Source organism: Danio rerio, chromosome 12, assembly GCF_052040795.2.
Source record: "Danio rerio strain M-AB ecotype USA chromosome 12, GRCz13ab, whole genome shotgun sequence".
In the NCBI taxonomy this organism is placed as follows: domain Eukaryota; kingdom Metazoa; phylum Chordata; class Actinopteri; order Cypriniformes; family Danionidae; genus Danio; species Danio rerio.
The window spans coordinates 50,615,001-50,636,365 of NC_141032.1; the positions used below are offsets into that span (position 1 = coordinate 50,615,001).

The 21,365-nt window shown below is 35.2% G+C and overlaps 1 protein-coding gene across 1 annotated transcript in view; it reads right to left on the bottom strand.

Annotated features, from left to right (window-relative positions):
• The window catches only part of qrfprb (pyroglutamylated RFamide peptide receptor b), a 37,164-nt gene extending 22,260 nt beyond the window's left edge, over positions 1–14,904 (bottom strand). Inside the window, exons 1-3 of the mRNA XM_087277080.1 lie at positions 13,845–14,904; positions 4,829–4,987; positions 1,426–1,487 (exon numbers count right to left, since the gene is read on the bottom strand). Of these exons, the coding sequence (XP_087133206.1) occupies positions 1,426–1,487; positions 4,829–4,987; positions 13,845–14,208 (585 nt within the window). The 5' untranslated portion in view covers positions 14,209–14,904. The remainder of the gene's footprint in view (positions 1–1,425; positions 1,488–4,828; positions 4,988–13,844) is intronic.
• Positions 14,905–21,365: the final 6,461 nt, after the last annotated feature.

Consider the following 21,365-nt stretch of genomic DNA (forward strand, 5'->3'; position numbering starts at 1 on the left):
CTGATAGTGTAAGGCCATAGATATATACACTAGATATCGCATAGGGACCCTGAGCATGCGTCAATAGCGCCGCCACATTGGTACAGTGCTCCCAGGACAAATGTCAATCAACCGCACTAGTCAAGACAGTGTTATTACGTGAAGATGCTGGACTTAAGCGCTGTCTATGGGTGTAGTAACGAGCAAACAAAGAAAACAAAGCACAAAGGCAGAACATTTCATAGGTAATATTAAGTTTTTTTCTGTTTTTGTATGTTCTGAACTCTTGTGCTAATCAGGTAACGTTATTGATGATAACAGTCACTTACTGCATTCACCATACGGCAAAGCAGCTCCAACTCGCACTAAACACTCGGCTTATGCTAGTTTTGTTGAATAAAATCAGCAAACAATGCAAAAGAAATATGACAACGAGATGCTGCGCTGCCAGAAACTTGTATTATTGTCGGCTAGTGAACGAGTCGTTCGGGGGATTCATTCACAAACGAATCGCTCCCTCCGTCAGTATGAGCAGTGAAAGCAGGAGAGGAGCTGTGCTTCAGGACATGATTAGATCAAATTTAACAGGGAGGGTGAATAGTACATTTCCATACACACAAACACAAGCTTTTTGTCAGGAATGGCCGTGCGGTCACTGATCCATCAATGTAGAAAAGTGATGTAAAATTATAATTTTCGTAGTTAGAAAAAAAAAATTACATACTAACATCAAGGAAAACTCCCGATCATAGATATATGTGTATATCTCTGGCTTTAGATGGCCACAGTCCTCCACTGCTGCTTGGTCCCGCATTCATTTCAAAGGAGCGCTACCCTGTACCAAGATGGCGGCTCTATTGACACATTCCGTCCAATAGACAACAACAGGCCAGGCGACATCTAATGTATACAGTATATCTATGGTGTAAGGCATATAGTCTTTGTCTTTCATGCGTTATGTTTAGGGTTGGGTGTCGTTTGGGGTTATTTCGATACCGGTGCTAAATTGATACTTCAAAAAAGGTATCGGTGCTAAAACGGTGCCTGAACCGATACTTTTGAGCCACAAAATACGGTGGAGGACTCTAGAAAAATCTTTTATTTGACAAAGTCTTTTTAAAAAATCACACTGAAATCACATGCAGTAATTCATATGCTAATTCGATCCGGTACATACCGGTTACAAGGGTACGAGTGCTATAATGGCACCGGGTTTCGATACCCAACCCTAGGTCTGTAATGATAATTTGCCACGATTTGCCGATTTGTAATGCATGCATTACATTAGTACTAAATGTTTCTGTTATTGTTGCATTCTTAGTAGTACGAGCCATGATCAGAGTGTTGACTGCATTTATTTAGCACTAATATATATGTGTATGTGTGCGTTCATGTATTGTTTTAACTGTGTGCTCTGTGTTTCTTTAATTTAGTGGCGTCGCTCACCTCTAACTGTTGTACGAACAGCATTGGAGATCCGACCATGACAGCAGCGATCCACACCAGCCCTGCACACAGTATGTAAATAAATCAGATCATTAGCAGGTTCGTCATGTTAATGAGAAACACTCATTCATGTGAAAATACCTGAACAAAAGCTCCTGACCGGCCCCATTTCCTATATACACACAGTTTATTATATATTGTTTTCTCTGTGCCACCTTATTGCCCAACAATGATGTCTAATGATGGTTTCATGCTGCTTTGTTCTCCACAGGGGGATTTTTTTTAAAACCATAACCTATAAATCTTTAAAGGCTGGTCTTGTGTGAGTGCCGAGGTTGTTAATTAGCGCTACCCGTCTTATTTTTCAATGGAGAATTAATCTGTGTTCTTTGAATGGTCGAGACTTCATTAGCTGCTATTTTATTAAGTAAATACAGCAGTAAACAATAAAACTGCTCACACTACAAAACACTGTGAAGGATCATAATAATAAATGCAATAAACCAATAACATTTACATGCCTAAAACTGATTAATTATTTTTTTTAATTGTTGAAATATTGGTGTCTGTGATGCACAGCAGACTAGGGCTGTGCAATTAAGCGTATGAAAGAGAGAGAGCTTTGTCTGTGTGTGTGTGTGTTTATACAGGTTTTGTTTCTATTTTGTTCTCCACCACTGTTTAGCGGGATCGGGCGCGGTGGCCAGAAAACGGGGCGGGGCGGGCAGCGGGACAACAAATTCTTAATATAAGCGGGAGCGGTCGGGTTCGGGCTAAAACCTGGCGGGTGCGGGCGGGAGCGGGATTCAAAATTTAGTCCCGCGCAGATCTCTAAATAGTAACGCCAGTGCCATTTAACAAACTCACCAACACCAACAGAGACAGGGCGCAGAAGTATAAATGCACAGCTACGCGCGTTGCACCATTGGTTATGCCGGTCACTTGACGCAGAAGTATAAACCAGGCTTAAGTCTTGTTATCTGCTGCAGTGACACTACAACGCTTTTTCTTTGTCTTCCTTGCCGTGTTTTTGATCCTTTGCCTTGTTTATTTGTTTAATTCTGTTTGCTGCCTGGATCTGACCTTCTGCCTGTTTATTTGACTTCGAGTCTGGATTGCCCCTCATATTGACCACGGCTTGCCTGACTATCCGAATAAACCTGCATGTGGATCTTCACCTCAGTTGTCTCTGTCACTCCCCGTGTTACAAGTATCATAAGATGAACTAATCGTATCGCGACAACCCTACTGTAATAGATTTCATTTTGTACACTTTGATTAAATCCATCAAATAAAACTCAATTCTAGAATCACTCGACTTGCAAAACAAACAGAAACCACTTTGCAAAAATAAATGTCAGTTTAAGCAAAATCCCATTGGTGTTAATAAAATAACCTATTGTGTTTTGCAAATGTAAATCAAACAGATGTATACCTGCAGATTTCCTCACTAATGCAACCAGACAGATTTTCAGGCCATTTCTTCCATGATCTTAGTGCTAGGATGAAATGTTTTGTGAATACAGGCCCAGATCTTCACATGAAGTCCTTATATCACAGAGCCCAGCAGTGTGTGGATATAATGACATGAGCTCTGTGCTTTAGTAATCTGCTGCAGTGGCTGATGGGAGTTACATCAGACAAATAATCAGGACCTACAGAGACATTCATTCGCTTCTGAAACCTGCCCTCCAAGGTGACACTCGCTGTTGGCGTCCACCTATCTTTACGTGCATTTAGAAATATGGCATAATTTTATTTTAATGTAAATGCCAAGATGTGCATACATTTAGAAAATGTGCATAAAGTATGTATGCGCACCACTGAGTGGGATAAACTTTTTATCCGATGAGAGAAAATGTGCATAAACTCTGCTGTAAACGCATTTAGGGAATGAACTCAGTCTACGTGATGTGACTGAGGTTATGACCGACGCTGATCAGATATAAATGCGTTTCAGGGACTTTGCATTAATGGAGTTTGCAGCTCTCCATGCTTCCAGCTTTCCATTGTTGCAGATCTGAAATGTTGTTGTGCTGATTGTGAAAGGCGTCAGTTCGTCATCACAGTGCTTCAGTATAGAACTGCACAATTAATTGAAAAAAGATCTCGATCTCGAGCGCGTGCAGGGCTGGTGAGCGCTTCGTGTATCTTTGGTCATTCAGTTGTGTTATAAAAATGTATTTTCTTGTGATAACGGGATTTCGTTGAGACATATTTTCTTCACGCTTGCATATATATATATATATATATATATATATATATATATATATATATATATATATATATATATATATATATATTTTTTTTTTTAGTCATTTAGCAGACGCTTTTATCCAAAGCGACTTACAAATGAGGACAAGGAAGCAATTTACACAACCAAGAGCAACAATGAATAAGTGCTATAAGCAAGTTTCAGGTCTGTAAAGTCTAAGAAGGGAAGTATTAGTAGTATTAGTATATATATATATATATATATATATATTTTTTTTTTTTTTGTACAGTTAGTGTGATATTCAGAGAGGCAATTGCAGATTAGGAAGTGTAGTGGAGACTAAATAGTTGAGTTTTTAGTCGTTTCTTGAAAGTAGCGAGTGACTCTGCCGTTCTGATGCAGTTAGGGAGTTCATTCCACCAACTGGGCAGATTGAGCGTGAGAGTTCGCGAAAGTGATTTCTTCCCTCTTTGGGATGGAACCACGAGGCGACGTTCATTCACAGAACGCAAGTTTCTGGAGGGCACATAGATTTTTTGCTTGTTAGTTTGATTAGTTTTGATTTCAAATGCAATAAATCTGCTTGTATAAAACTTGTAGTAATGGTGCTTATAATTGGTGGGTGCGACTAAATTTTGGCTGATGCGCCTACATTTTTAAAGTTAGGAGCACCGGTGCTACCAAGCACAAGGGTTAATTTCGAGCCCTGCTAACTGCATCTCCAAAGTGGCTAGTGGAGGTGTCTGTCTAACCCACCAGAGCTGAAATCTACCCGCATTTGGCGGGTTGGCGGGTGTTAATGTAAAGCCCTGGTTGTTGCAACTCATTTATCAGAGAATAAGAAAAAAACACCATCGTGGCTTCTCCCAATGCATCAACTACACTTCTCTGATCAATATTTGTGCAAGTTTAACAGGAAGTGATGACTTTAGTCTCTTTTGTTTCTTATCGACTGGAAACGCTGCTTTATTCACTAATGTTTTATGCGACAACTGTGGAAAGCAGATGCATGTTAAGGTTTTCAACTTATTTTTTTTTTTATTCCTCCACAGTATCCAGTGAGTCTTGCTCCCGAACGGCAGGGATGTGCCTCGGGGAAGGTATGTTGAGTCAATTTGTTTTCATCTTCTCTGCATGTCTATGTGAATGCGAATGTAATCAGAGTGTTGTGTGGGTGTTTGACCTCACCTAGCATCCTGTAGGCCCGTTTCGGCGTGTACTGCCGCTTCATTTTGAGCGGATACACTATGCCCTGGTATCTCTCGATGGCGATGCAGGTCATGGTGAGGATTCCAGTTACGATGGCTGTGGTCTGTACAAAAGGAACTGTCTTGCATACCAGAACCCCTGTGTGTACAACACAGAAAATAAATGAATAAATAACAGGATACACACATACAGTAGTTAAAGCCTGAAGCACGCTGTAGAGTAGTGCTTAACTTGTATCTGGCTGATAATATATTTATAATTCAGTTTAATGAGTAAACAAGTAAATGCAATGAAATGTGCACTTTCTTGTGGAGTATAAAAAGCAAAGCCCCTTAAAAGTTGTTTTTTTTAGTGTAGGCTTGTATTTGCACTGTAAAAATGCTCAAAAATGTTTCTGTGTTTTTAAACCATTATATTTGATTTACCAAAGTCGCACAGGTGCCAATTTCACATCGATAAATCCATGACAGAGAGGTCTAACATCCATAACCAAGCTTTTCAAAAATTAATAATACAAAATAATAAAAAATACAGCCATATCAGGGCTCAAAATTAACTTTTTTACTTGGTAGCACCGGTGCTCCCAACTTCAAATATTTAGGAGCACCAAAAAATTTTTAGGAGCACCAGAAAAAATTTAGGAGCACCACCAAAAAAGAATGAGCACCGCTGCAAATAGTTTTTTAAGGGATTTATTGTATTTTAAAGCAACATCAATAGGACTGACAAAAACCAGAAACAACTATCTAACTAATGCTGAGATGACATTGATATTGTGCAATAATTCCAAAATGAATGTCTAATAATTAGGCTATAGAATATTAATGATGATGAAAAATGACAATAATAGTAACAATGAATTACATTTCTCATCATCATGCTGCCTTGAATGTGCATGAATGTAGGTTATCTGCTATAAAAAGTCTGTTCCTTTATGAAAAATAATTGTATAGTTTGCATCAAAAATAAAGCATTGCAGTAAGAAATATTTATTTTGTGCTGCTGTTTTTATATGCATGTCAATTTATTAAATAATGTTTCTGCTACAAAACAAACAAAAGATTATAATAAATCATTAAATTCAATGATGAAAGCTGCAAAGTCATCATTAAATAAATAAAATAATAATATACAACTCAAAAAAGAATAGACAAAAGAAAGTAAGTAAAGTCTCACTTCTATCACTCTTTATAAGTTTTGGTTTCAGTTTGTGTCAATTTAAAGGTTCAGTCTGAGGTGATCTTCATTTTTCTGTGTTAGTGGAAAAGCAGGCGAGTCAGCCGACCCAATTTATGAGCAGGCAGAGCAGGATTCTTGCGCTAACCATCGGCGCAATACCGGTCTTTGTTATGAGCCGCAGTTTCAGTGTAAACTTAGTAAAGGCGAGCTTCTTTGGCGATGATATGTACAGTATTAGATTTGACTTTTAGCGGACATTTGCACTGAACACACAGTGAATGCAACGCTTCGAGATTCGGGCGCCTTCTCCGAATAGCTCGTACTCTATTGATCTCAGCTGGCGGATCATTATTCACCACGTGACGTGTCATGATCGCTCTCATCTGTGCCTCAACTTTAGGTGGGGTTTGCAAACCTGTGTGCTTTAAGTTTTTACTCTTCTGCCGTTTGCATTTCCCGTGGTCATAAAAGCTCCTTCCCTGTCATCTGACAGCAGAATACCTTGAGTGAATGACAGCTAATATGAACCAATATAGCGGCAGGGAAGAGCGATTCAGCACGTTTTTACAAAAAATCAAAACAGGTCGCACTACAACCATTATCTGCAGTCGCACCAATGCTCCCATATATATTATGAGGTCGCATAGATTAATTTTCGGGCGCATATGCGACCAAAATGGTCGCAATTTCGAGCCCTGCATATCATGGAGAGCGGTTACTCACTGAAGCAAAGCAGGGCTGAGCCTGGTCAGTGTCTGGATGGGAGACCACATGGGAAAGCAAGGTTGCTGTTGGAAGTGGTGTTAGTAAGACCAGCAGGGGGCGCTCAACCTGCAGTCTGTGTGAGTCCTAATGCCCCAGTAGAGTGAAGGGAACTCTATACTGTCAGTGAGCACCGTCTTTTAGATGAGACGTTAAACCGAGATCCTGACTCTCTGTGCTTATTAATAATCTCATAGCACTTCTGGTAAAGAGTAGGGGTCATGGCGACCAGAGTTAATGAGCAAGTGAACAGATTGCGACAGGCACAGTGATGGTCTAAACATTTGATAGGTTAAATGAATAGAGCAGTAAAGATATCGCGAGTGCAAATACCCCTCTCTCTCTCTCTCTCTCATTGAGGGATCTGCTGTCAATAGTTGGAGACCAGCAAAATATGTGTGGTCCTGCATGTATTTAGGCCTTTTTTTTACATTTAACAACTAAAAGTTCTGTGTTTTTGACAATATTACAAATTGACAAAAAGCTGGCTGGGATTATTAGATAAAACTCATTTAACATAAATATTTAATAATATAACTTCTTGTAATACACTTATTGCTATAAGTAAACTTTAGGTTGCTTTTAGTTAACAAGTATTAGATGTATATATGTGCATTTCAACTCATTTTCATCTTTCATCATTTGTAATGTTTCCAAATTGCATTGTTTGTCACTTTTCTGTGGCGGTTCATTCTGCTTTGGTGACCCCTGATAAATAAGACACTAAGGGCCCTATCATACACCCGGCGCAGTGAGGCGTTGCGCTACGCTGTTTAAATAGCAAATGCATTAGCGCTCATATGTGCGGCCATAGGCGTTCTGGTTTAAAAAGGAAGGCGTTCTGAGGCGGACCGCTGGCACGTCGCTATTTTGAGAAACTATAATAGATTTTTCATTAGACCAAAACAAACCCGGTCTAAACTCCAGCGCAGAGTTGTGTCTCGCTTACACACTGCTTAATACACTCAAGAGAGCAATAGGCAAATATCTTTACATATGGAAAAATGTAAATATTAAGGATATATATAGGATATAATAAGAATAGATATAGGATATAAATATAAAGGATTAAAATATTACAAAACATATTATTTTCTAGCCTACATAAATATGAAAAATCACTGCTTTTATGTCTTCTTCATCTCGGGAGGCTTTTTCAGTTCATTCATAACAATCTGCTTTTGTATAATGTTATTATTATTAGCAGTATTATTTATTATATCCATATTTATATTTGTTTTATTAAAAACAAGCTTAGATTTGCCCACCTGTCAGGTTTTATGCCATATGGGGCACAGCATGTGTTTTAGGATATAACTCAGGTTTTTGATCACATTTTGTTATTATTATTCATTTATTCGTTTTCTGGAAATTAGAATTGAATTTAGAAATAGTTTTGAAATGAATATTTGCGCTTAACAAACGAAATTAATTATGTATAGACTAATTGATGTCTGTGCGTAAAGGTTTCCCTATCCAAGAGCGAAAGTGAAAATAGATCCATTATCTCTCATTCTCACGCAGTAGATGCTCTGTTGAACAGTTTTCTGTTAAAAAACTGTCAACTGTTAACTGTTTGCTTGTGAAATGCTCATTTTTTCCACTTAGACTTACTTTGCGTCCTGTAAATAGCGAATGCGCTCTTTGCGCGACGCAGGTGGCTCTTAAAGGGAATGGGAGATGAGACTCTGATTGGTTTATTCTCAAAACACACCTATAACTCATTAAGAAAATAAACTCAACCCTTTTAGACCATGCGCCAGGGCACAAAGCAGATTTCCCCGTCCTTAAATTCGCAAAAATGCGTTCTGACACGCCCTGAAAGCGTTTGCGCCCTGCGTATTGCGCTCTGCGCATGGACCGTCAAAATAGAGCCCTGAGCTGCAGGAAAATTAATGGATGAATTATTTTCTGTAAAGCTGCTTCTGGCCATGACATGTTCACATCTACATTTTTATAAGAGACGTGTTTAATAAATGTCTCAATAAATGGGCCAAACATTTCTGAAATGTTCCTCCAGAAGCTCATAAAGATACACTGCAGTGACAAAAGCTGCACAGTTTGTGAATAAAAAATAAATGTTAATTTATAATTTACAAACGGTTGTACAGTTCAAATAGTTGCTCAGTTATTTACTGCTGTCATTGTTATTTTTTATGCAGCAATAAATTTGAATCTTTTCTCCCTCATTTACTGTTGGTGGCGGTTTTTGCCCCATTGACTTCCATTATAATGACATTTTTTGATTGCAAAGCCATGACAGCATATAATCATGCACTCTTGATTGTTGGTGTTTTTCGCTGTTGGGAAGAGGGACAATTTGTCATTTTTACTTTTGATCATCAGTCAGCACTGTTTACCCTTTAGATCGACCTGTGCAAGCTTAGTTTCTTGCTTTTAACTGGAGTTCTGTGGCGTATAGCAGCAGATTATAGTGTGTGTGCTGAAATACACATGCTGTATTTTTGTTGAGTCCAAGTAAGTCTGAGAGCTGAGGTGCTTATTTTGATTTTTCTCAGACATATCAAGAGCACAGTGACACACACACACACACACACACACACACACACACACACACTACATATAAAGAAACAGAAACTAAGCCTTTTTGCACAGCAACTGGTGATCAACAGTAAAAATGACAAATTATACCTTTTTCCAACAGGGAAAACCAGCAGCAATCAAGAAGGCATGATTATATGCTGTCATGGCTTTGCAATCAAAAAATGTGATTATAATGGAAGTCAATGGGGCAAAACATTAAACGTAATATAAGATATTTTGAAGAATGTTAGAAATCTGTAATCATCAGAATATATATATATATATATATATATATATATATATATATATATATATATATATATAATTTATTTATATATAATTTATTTATTTTTTAATATGGAAGTCAATGGTTGCAGCTTTCCAACATTCTTCAAAATATCTTCTTTTGTGTTCCACAAAAAAAAAAAAAAAGAAAACTTAAAAAGTCTTGACACCAATTGAGGATGAGTAAATGTTGTCTAAATTTTCATTACTAGGTGAACTATCCCTTTAACTGCATTTGTAGATTGAAATTTCGTTAACAACACTAACACAATCCCCCACTGTTTTACAGTTGCAGCATGAGCATCCATCAAAGTGATTTATTGCAGAAAAGTTGAGACCTGAGGGAAAGAGAACAGCACAAAACTGTGAAGGACGGAGGACTAAAGGTTCAATGCACTGAACATTGTGCTCCATTCATGTTCATTCACACACAGACTAATGCAGGAGTGCAGAAACTCAAGCACACAGCGGTGAAGTTTGGCTTTTTGCTGAATACTAAACATGACCTTTGAAATCCTGGTTGAGTACACTGAATACAAAACTCAACACTGCATGCATAGTTCAATGGAAAGTGGAGTAGAATTTGTTTCATGGAGGGCAGGACAATTCATCAAATTGAAATTAAAATTGTTATTAAGCAAAGCTGCGATAATCGTGAACGTCTTTTCAAGGAAGCATTTTTGTATTTAATCTCCTCCTGATGGCCAGAGAGCGCTCTCACAGAAAATTACAAACCTGTTTAAATGAAAAAAATAAATAAATAAATAAAAAATTTATATATATATATATTTTTTTTTTTTTTTGATAAGCACATCAATATAGCATGTCATAATTATAACACTGTAATAATAATTCATATTTTACAGTATTTTGATGGTTGGGTTTAGTGTTGGATAGACGTTTAAATATAAAACTTCTTGGTAATTTCCTAAATAAAATAAATAATACTCAATATAACTACTGTTTTTACATGACTGTGATGGGTTTAGGGTTGGGATAGTGGTAGATGTTAAAAAAATATAGTTAATGGAAATTTATTAAATAAAATAAATGATTCTCGTTAACTTCCTGCCGCAACTGTATCTGATCTAACAAAAAACATGGGAGAATCCCTCAAGCAAATTATAGGATGCATCTCAGGCGATGTCCACATAAGGATGGGTAATCTTTTTTAAATCAGTGCAGCTGTTTTGTTTAGCAGTACCCAAGAAACATATTTACTTAATAAAAATGTGTTTTTGCAGCTAATAAACTGTTGAAATGGTTGCCATCTGTTTCTTCACTCTCAGTTTCTTAAAATACTTTAGATTCAATATCAGTCATGCTTTAAATTCAGACCTGAAGCACCTTCTATAATTAAACCCCACAGGGGTTCAGCCCTTATAAAACACTGCAGAGATGCCATACAGAGATTAATCTTCCTTTTTGGAAACATGATTGACTGTCATAATCTTTAAATCAAGTACTAAGGAATTTCACAAGACCAAAGTACTAATATATTATATTGTGCTGAGTATAAATGAGTTCACCCCTCACAGTTCTCTCTTCTATGCTTAACAATAATATAGTCGTTGTGTGTATAGATTAGATTAGTACCAAAGCCAAAACTGCAACTCATCTAACAATAACATATAAAATAAACCATATAACTTTTAAAAAGAGTGCGTGTGTGTGTGGATGTGACATATGCAGTAAAAACTCAAAACATAAAAGAAAGTATACGTTAACATTATATTGAAAAACTTCTGTTTATATTTATTAGAACAACTGACCACAGAGTTAAAGGACCAGAAAAATATCAATCTGTAAACATGTTTTGTACTTTAAATGAGGGAAATAAACATGCTTTATGGATATGACAAAAAAGTCTGCGAGTTTACAGTATGCAGCATACTTTGTAGAAATTCTGTCAATTAAACTGCACAACCCAAAAAAAGATCAAAAGGAGATAAAATTATCAAAAATAATCAAAAGGAGAAGAGTTTAAGTTAAGAGAGCTCAATATATAACAAAAATTATTGGTTTTATTTTATGTAATATTTTCACATTTATCTCATCAAATTAGTGTCATTATGGATGTGACATCTCTCCGTTATGGATGTCACGCATGTGAAATTGTCTCTTGTGTGACTTTGGTAAATCAAACAGAATAGTCTGAAAACACTGACAGATGCATTTTTGAGTATTTCTAAAGGACTGTAAATACTTGATTACCCAAAAAAACCCTGTTTCTTCAACAAACAAAAAAAGCAAGGTTGGCATTTGCACATATATATATACACACACACACACACACACACACACACACACAAACACAGACACAGTTGAAGTTAAAATTATTCGCCCCCTTTGATTTTTATTTATTCTTTTTTTTAATATATTTCCCAAATTATGTTGAACAGATTCAGGAAATTTTCACAGTATGTCTGATAATATTTTTTCTTCTGGAGAAAGTCTTATTTGTTTTATTTCGGCTGGAATAAAAGCAATACATTTTTTAAACACCATATTTAGGATAAAATTATTAGCCCCTTTAAGCTATTTTTTTTCCGATAGTCTACAGAACAAATGACTAGAATACAATAACTTGCCCAATTACCATAACCTGCCATAATAACCTAGTGAAGCCTTTAAATGGCACTTTGAGCTGTATAGAAGTGTCCTAAAAAATATCTAGTCAAATATTATTTACTGAGTTATGAGTTATCAAAACTATTATGATTCGAAATGTGTTGAAATAAATCTCTTCATTAAACAGCACTTGGGAAATATTGGGAAAAAAAAAAAATATATATATATATATTTTTTTTTTTCTCAATATTTCCCAAGTGCTGTTTAATGAAGAGATTTATTTCAACAAATTATGAAACAATATGAAATAATAGTTTTAATAACTAATTTCTTTTGTCTCCGTTATTATGGCAATACATAATATCTTACTTTTTTTAACGCATTCTCATTTACTTTTTCTTTAGCAATAGTATAAAAACACTACAGTATTTACAAAAAAGAATGTATAAAAAATGAATTTATAAATATTAATATTGTATGTTATTGTACAAAAATTGGCCTTATTCGTTACACGCTTTGGTATCAGATTAAAGGTTTGGATCCACTTTAAATATTCACTACTATAATGTCCCACATGAAAAAAATACTGTACTAGTGTTTTGAACCATACACTGTGAAACATGCTGGGTTCTTCATAATTCATTTATGTTGTCCCAACTCAAATTGATTAAATTAGCTTAATCGTTTTTTACTAAAGTAAGTTGATTGAAGATAAAATAAGTCATTTGACAAGTTGTGTAGTTTCATCGTTTCTGTAACTCGTTTAAAATAAGTGCATTAAACTAACAGCAAAAATCAGTAATATAATCAATAATGAGTAATATAAACAAATTATATATAAATTAATTTGTTTATATATTAAATGTATGTGTATGTATATATATATATATATATATATATATATATATATGTGTGTGTGTGTGTGTGTGTGTGTGTGTGTGTGTGTGTGTGTGTATGTGTGTATATATATATATATATATATATATATATATATATATATGTATATATGTATATATGTATATATATATATATATATATATATATATATATGTATGTATATATATATATATATATATATATATATATGTATATATATATATATATATATATATATATATATGTATATATATGTATATATATATATATATATATATATATATATATATATATATATATTTATATATGTGTGTGTGTGTATGTAGTAATTTTTTATAACTTTTTTAAACTATAGTTACTATCGTCTATCTATGGGGTTTCTGAGTGTCTTGTCAGTTGTCAGACTGTCCTGTCGTGTTAATTATCGACTAATTAAAGTGTGGTGGAAGAAGAGGATCTAGCCACTCGGACGAGATGTTCTGCAGCAAAGTGAAGTGTGTAGCATTACGTATATACTGATTAACTTTATATACTTTAGTTTTTACTACAGTAAACTACAATAAAACCTTAATATAAAATATATAGTTGTATAAAACGACAGTGATGAGTCATTTGTTTATATTACTAACGTTAAAGTTGCCGTATTACCATAGAATTATCATAACAAAACTATATACAGTATTGGTTGCTATCGTATTTAGTTTCCTTCTGCCAGCCGTCAAACTGTCCTGTCGTGTTAATTATCGACTAATCAAAGTGTTATGGAAGATTCTCTGACCTCCCAGCCACTCGGACGAGATGTTCTGCAGCAGAGTGAAGGGGATGCAGAAGAAGGTGATGAGCAGGTCGCTGACAGCCAGCGAGCAGATGAAGATGTTGGTGGCGGTCCTGATGGCGCGCTTCCGAACCACCACATACACCACCAAACTGTTCCCCACCAGCGCCAGCACAAAAATAATCACGTACATCACCACAAACGTGCTTTTGACTCCGGCGGGGAGCTCAGGGATGTAGACCAGCGGCTGGATGTTGTAGGTGTCGATGAATTCCTGCCGGGAGAGGTTATAGTACTGCAGGAGTTCCTGGAGAACCTCAGGAGTGATTTTGGTTGTCGCTGTCATCTCCGTGGAGGAAGAAGACATGTCGAGGAGTTGTTTATATCGATCACATACAGAAGGAAAAAGTAGATCCAGATGTGACTTTAGAGAAGTGTGATAAAATCCGTCAGCGCTGCACCTCTCAGGATGTTTCCCGCCGTCTGCTTCCCGCGCGCGCGATTATGAGGGAGCGTGCGTCATTGCGCGTTCGCAAGTGTGTACACAAAAAGGTTTAAAACTGGTTTATTAGCAGAAGAGGGTGCTTTTATTTATAATCCTAGTCACGTTTTTAGTTACCAAAATGTGCCGACATGAATAATACTTCAGTGTTTTTGAGCTATTAGTATTTACAGCTGAATTATTTTTCCCCCCAATTTCTGTTTAACGGAGAGCAGATTTCTTCAACACATTTCAAATTGTATTTGTTTTAATAACTCATCTCTAATAACAGTTTTTTTTTTATCTTTGTCATGATGACAGTAAATAATATTAGACTAGATATTCTTCAAGACACTTTTATACAGCTTAAAGTGACAATTAAAGGCTTCACTAGGGTAATTAGGTTAACTAGGCAGGTTAGGGTAATTAGGCAAGTTATTGAATAACAATGGTTTGTTCTGTAGACTGTCGGAATAAATATAGCTTGAAGGGGCTAATATTTTGTCCCAAAAATGGTTCATTAAAAATTATCAGACATACTGTGAAAAAAATTTCCTTGCTCTGTTAAAAATCATTTGGGAAATATTTAAAAAGGAAAAAAAAATCTAAAGGGGGCTAATAATTCTGACTTTAACTGTATATATAAATATATATACGCACACACACATATACATATGTGTGTGTGTATGTATGTATGTATGTGTATGTATATATATATATATATATATATGTATGTGTGTATATATATATATATATATATATATATATATATATATATATATATATATATATATATATACGCACACACACATATACATATGTGTGTGTGTATGTATGTATGTATGTGTATGTATATATACATACAGTATATATATATATATATATATATATATATATATATATATATATGTGTGTGTATATATGTATGTATATATACATACAGTATATATATACATATATATATATATATATATATATACACAGTATATATACAGTTGAAGTCATATATGTGTGTGTGTGTATATATGTATATATATATAAATATAAATATATGTATATGTATATGTATATATATATATATATATATATATATATATATATATATATATATATATATATATGTATGTGTATATGTATATATATATATATATATGTGTATATATATATATATATACAATTTACAAAAGTTGTTAGACATTTTTACGCATTAGGTTGAAAATATTTTCAATTATTTATGTATTGTCTCCACAATAAATACTTTTAACAATGTTAAACTGGTCATTTTTTAAAAAGAAATTTAGAAAAAAAGTGTACACAACACATACAACAGAGTGTTTTGTTTTGACTCATTAAAGTATGTAGCTAAGAAATAGTTACACTTGTTTTTTTTTTGTTTGTTTTTTTTGGGCAAGCAAAATTAAAAATTCATTAAAATAGTTATTAGTGTTTAGTCCTGTAAGTCTAAAATTTCATAATGGTTTTAACAAGTCTTAGACTTGATTTGATGAAATCTGCAGAATCTTTGATATTACACACCACAAACACCGATTAATTAAAGTGCTTTACTATTGTTTGGTTCAGAAACATTGTAATATTTACTATGAATTACTTTCGTTTATTTTTTTTCTTGTGTGGTTGGTACAATTTAAAGGGACTATTTATCCCAAAGTAGACATTTTATAGCTTTTAAGTGCATCCAAACATTGAGATTTTTATTTTTGGTGAACATAAATGAAGATGTTTTTTTTTTTTTTTTTTTTTTTTTACAAATGTTGCAAACTGGTAATAAACATAGATGGGGGGGGGGGTGTTGAACTAACTAGTTTTGTTTCTTTAACACCAAACATTAAATGCAATATTGTAAAAATCTAATTTAACAGTTACTGTGCTATCAAATGTACTATGTCCAGCTGCTCCTATAATGGAGATCTCTGAACAGCCAATCAAATGGAAGCAGCTCGGTGCATTCAGGCATGATGAGGACGATCTAAAGGTCAAACTGAGTGTCAGAACGGGAAGAAATGTGATTTAAGAGACTTTAAATGTGTTACAGGCTGGCCTAAATATTGCCGGAGCTGTCCATCTGCAGAGATTTTCACACACAACCATCTGTTAGCAGAAATATGCGTAAACGTGTGTGTTTTGTGTTTACAGTTAAATACAAAATTATTCGACCTCCTGTGAAACTCTAATTATTTCCCAGATATTTCCCAAGTGATGCTTAACAGAGTTTTTTCACTGTAATTACTATTATATTTTTTATACAGGAGAACGTCTTAATTATTTTAGGTGGCTCAGTGGTTAGCACTGTCTCCTCACAGCAAAAAGGTCACTGGTTCGAGTCTTGGCTGGGTCAGTTGGCGTTTCTGTGTGGAGTTTGCATGTTCTCCCCGTGTTGGCGTGGGTTTCCTCCGGGTGCTCCCACAGTCCAAACACGTGCGCTATAGGGGAATTGATTAACTAAATTGGCCGTATTGAGTGAGTGTGTATGGGTGTTTCCCAGTACTTGGTTGAGGCTGGAAGGGCATCAGCTGCATAAAACAAATGCTAGATAAGTTGGTGGTTCAATCCGCTGGGACCCCTGATGAATAAAGGGACTAAGCCAAAGAAGAATGAATGAATGAATGAAATAGCAGGTCTTTAGACAATATGTTGTGCTTAAGGTTGCTAATAATATTGACTTAATTAACAATAATTGTTGTTTATTTCATACCAACTTAAATAAGACTTTCTACAGAAGGGAAATATAATAGGAAATAAAATTGGGAAGTATTTGAAAGAGAGCGATAATAGTTTGACTTCAAATGTATATTCACGTTTCATCATTGTGTTCATTTCATCATTTCACCTTAATCTCTGTATACATTATATTTAATAATAATAATAACTTTACATAGCACCTTTAAAAGTAGCATCTCCAATCACTTTACAAACCTATAAAGAGTGCAGCAGCAACATATATGTTCAAATGCATAGATCAGTGGTTCTCAAAGTGGGGGTCAGGACCCCTTGAGGGGTCGCGGAACAATGAAGGGGGGTCGCCTGGTGATTTCCAAAAATCTACTTATTATTATTAGACCATAAGAATTACCATATTTTATCCATAACCAACTGAAGAGAAAAAAACAGCCGTTTATAGTTACTATAGTAGCTTATTTACTTGTTCTATTGGATTGCGACCCCAGGGGTAAATACATTATTTTAAAAACAGCAATAGCGTCAGATTCAGCAGATTGATTTTATAACACCAGGTTAAACTTTCTGGCCCATTTACAGCACTGAAATACATTTAAAAAATCAAACGAAGAATAGACTTTGGTCTACTGGTGTGTGTGTGCCCCATTGCATGCAAGTTTTCTGTATTTATAACCACCTCAGGGGATATTGGGGGTCGCGAGTCACTGGTATTGTTATTTTAGGGATCGCGTGCTGAAAAGTTTAGGAACCCCTGGCATAGAAGACTAGACAAAACAATGCTATTTTTTATTCATTCATTTTCTTTTGGGCTTAGTCTCTTTATTAATAAGGGTTTGCCACAGAGGAAATCCAGTATATGTTTTAAGCAGAGGATGCCCTTCCAGCTGCAACCCATTGCTGGGAAACATCCATACACACTCAATCACACACATACACTACGGACAATTTAGCCTACCCAATTCACCTGTACCGCATGTCTTTGGATTTGTGGGGTAAAGCAGAACACCCGGAGAAACAATGTAATTACTGTATAATGAAATCAAATAATTGTTTATTTTTTAAATCACATAGAAATTAAGTGATGATTTGAAACATGTACACTTACACTATAACAAAATATCAAGTTTTTTTGTATTTTGTGATTCATATTTACATTTTCCCCATTTATTTCTGCTTTTTAATTGCATGATGGGATCTTAATCTTTCTTCCAACAAACTTTTTAACCTCTAAAAGTTGTAAAAAGTGATCTTTCTGAACATTTTTAATAATTTGAAGTGCTAAATATTGTGGGTTGGTGAAGTATGCAGTACAAAAACCTTGTAATAAACTACCAATACATCTTCTGTTCTTTCACGCACTTATTTTGTATAGTATTTATTATAAATTATATTATCACTAAAATGTAAGTAAAAGTCACTTTGTTAAACTAGAGTTGAATTTTCAACATCGAAAGTCGACAAAGCAGAGGTCAACATCTCATAATGCATTCACAACCATAAATAAACCCAAAACACACAAAATATGGGCACTGTTCATTACAGTTTTTTCCAATTGTTCACACACATTTTCTGTAAGCAGGTCTCATATTGTCAGAACTCTACACACAAATCACAAAACACACACACACATTGGGCAAAACTCTTCAATTCTTCTGCAAAATGAAACTCTACATTCAAAATTATGTGATTTCTTCTCAAAATGGTATTTTGTTTTCAAATGAAACACACAAGCCATCACATCAATAAACAATTATAAGAGCAGTTGAACACTGATGTGCTGAATGTACAACACTCTGACCATTCATCATAATGACTTACTGTCAGCCTTTTATGTTCAGTGTTACACTTACTACAGGCAGACAGTAGGCCTACAGAAGTGCACTGTAAAATATTTCAGAATATTGTTTTATACAAAACACACAAATACCAAATACATTTGACTGTATTTTCCCCACAAAAACTGTGTACACAGTGTTCGTCCCAACCAACAAAAAGTTGTAGATAACGTTGTCTACATGTACCATCAACAGAAGTATTTACAGAATATAGTTACAGTAAAAAACAAACAACAAAATAAAAACAGCTATACTGCATCCTCTTTTCTGTTTTGGTCGGGCCAAGCAGTGAGGGAAATGTCACCTTGCATGGTGAATCCAGCCATGAAAAGCATCAACTGCTATTGCTTGGAAAAGGGGTATAAGTGTGTGTGGATTTCGGTCATACACTTTCCATCTCCAGACAGAAAAACAATTCCTCAATAGGTTTAAGGAATGGAGAATATGGAGGGAGATAAAGCACTAAAAATAGTTGGTGGGCAGTGAACCAGTTATGATCCATATGAGCTCTGATTTCTAAATTGAAATTCTGTGAGACAAGTGTTTACTCATGTGATGAGTTAGGATGTAAAGTAAGGCAACTGACTTTACAATTGTGAATGACAGTGTGTTCCTTGTGAAAACAAAAGATTTTCTGCATGAAAATTGTATAAAATGCAGAAAATTGAGTGTAGTGTTTTGAAAAAAGTGTGTTTTAAACCTGCAATTTGAGTGTAAGGCAGGAATTGTGCTTGAAGTTTAGCAGAATTGGTTCAGGGGGTTGGTGCATCAGTCACATGTTGTAGAAATTGTGTCTGAAGTACCAGTAATTGTGTGTAAACAATTGGAAAAAACTGTAACAGATATTTTTACAGTGTACCTTTATCCTAGTTTGTATCCTGTGTGATAAATTGCATTTGTGTGTGCGCGTCCTGCCTATACAGCTCCATTTATCATTGTCACAAACGTCTGCAGTGTATTATTGTTCATGCAGCATAGCATCAGTGGTTAAGATGGTTATGATCCTCCAGTACATGAGTGCTGATGATGGACATGCACAAGTGGGACACACGATTCCAGAACATCAGAGACGCTTCGCTTGGTTTATATTCATGAGTGCATTGATTCTGCTGAACAAAACATCCCTCAAATTCATATTTCATTCCTATCTTTATGTAAACCCATTTGAAAAAACGACAGCCATTTAGAGTAAATACTGTGATGTTTTTTGAAATATACTATTGTGAAGTATTTGACTTGATCTGTTGTGGTGATTCTGCAGTTGCTAGTAACACTACAACTATAGTAATTTACCTGTTGTGGTGATTCTGCAGTTGCTATGGCAACACAACAACTATAGTAATTTACCTGTTGTGATGATTTTGTAGTTGCTATGGCAACACTACAACTATAGTAATTGATCTGTTGTGGTGATTCTGCAGTTGCTATGGCAACACAACAACTATAGTAATTTACCTGTTGTGGTGATTCTGCAGTTGCTATGGCAACACAACAACTATAGTAATTTTCCTGTTGTGGTGATTCTGCAGTTGCTATGGAAACACAACAACTATAGTAATTTACCTGTTGTGATGATTTTGCAGTTGCTATGGCAACAATACAACTATAGTAATTTACCTGTTGTGGTGATTCTGCAGTTGCTATGGCAACACAACAACTATAGTAATTTACCTGTTGTGGTGATTCTGCAGTTGCTATGGAAACACAACAACTATAGTAATTTACCTGTTGTGATGATTTTGCAGTTGCTATGGCAACACTACAACTATAGTAATTGATCTGTTGTGGTGATTCTGCAGTTGCTATGGCAACACTACAACTATAGTAATTTACCTGTTGTGGTGATTCTGCAGTTGATATGGCAACACAACAACTATAGTAATTTACCTGTTGTGGTGATTCTGCAGTTGCTATGGAAACACAACAACTATAGTAATTTACCTGTTGTGGTGATTTTGTAGTTGCTATGGCAACACAACAACTACAGTAATTAATTTGTTGTGGTTATTTTGCAGTTGCTATGGCAACTCAACAACTAAAGTAATTGATCTGTTGTCGTGATTCTGCAGTTGCTATGGTAACACAACAACTATAGTAATTGATTTGTTGTGGTTATTTTGCAGTTGCTATGGCAACACAACAACTATAGTAATTGATCTGTTGTGGTGATTCTGCAGTTGCTATGGTAAAAAATCAACAATAGTAATTTACCTGTTGTGTTGATTCTGCAGTTGCTATGGCAACACAACAACTATAGTAATTGATCGGTTGTGGTGATTCTGCAGTTCTGCTACTGTTTAACCCATAAACTCTCACATTCACACAAACACACACACACACACACACACACACACACACACACACACACACACACACACACACACACACACACACACACACTATGAACAGTTGTGTTGTGTCCATATAGTGCATGTGTTTGGACTGTGGGGGAAATCAGAGCACCTGGAGGAAACCCACACCAACACAGGGAGAACATGCAAACTCCACACA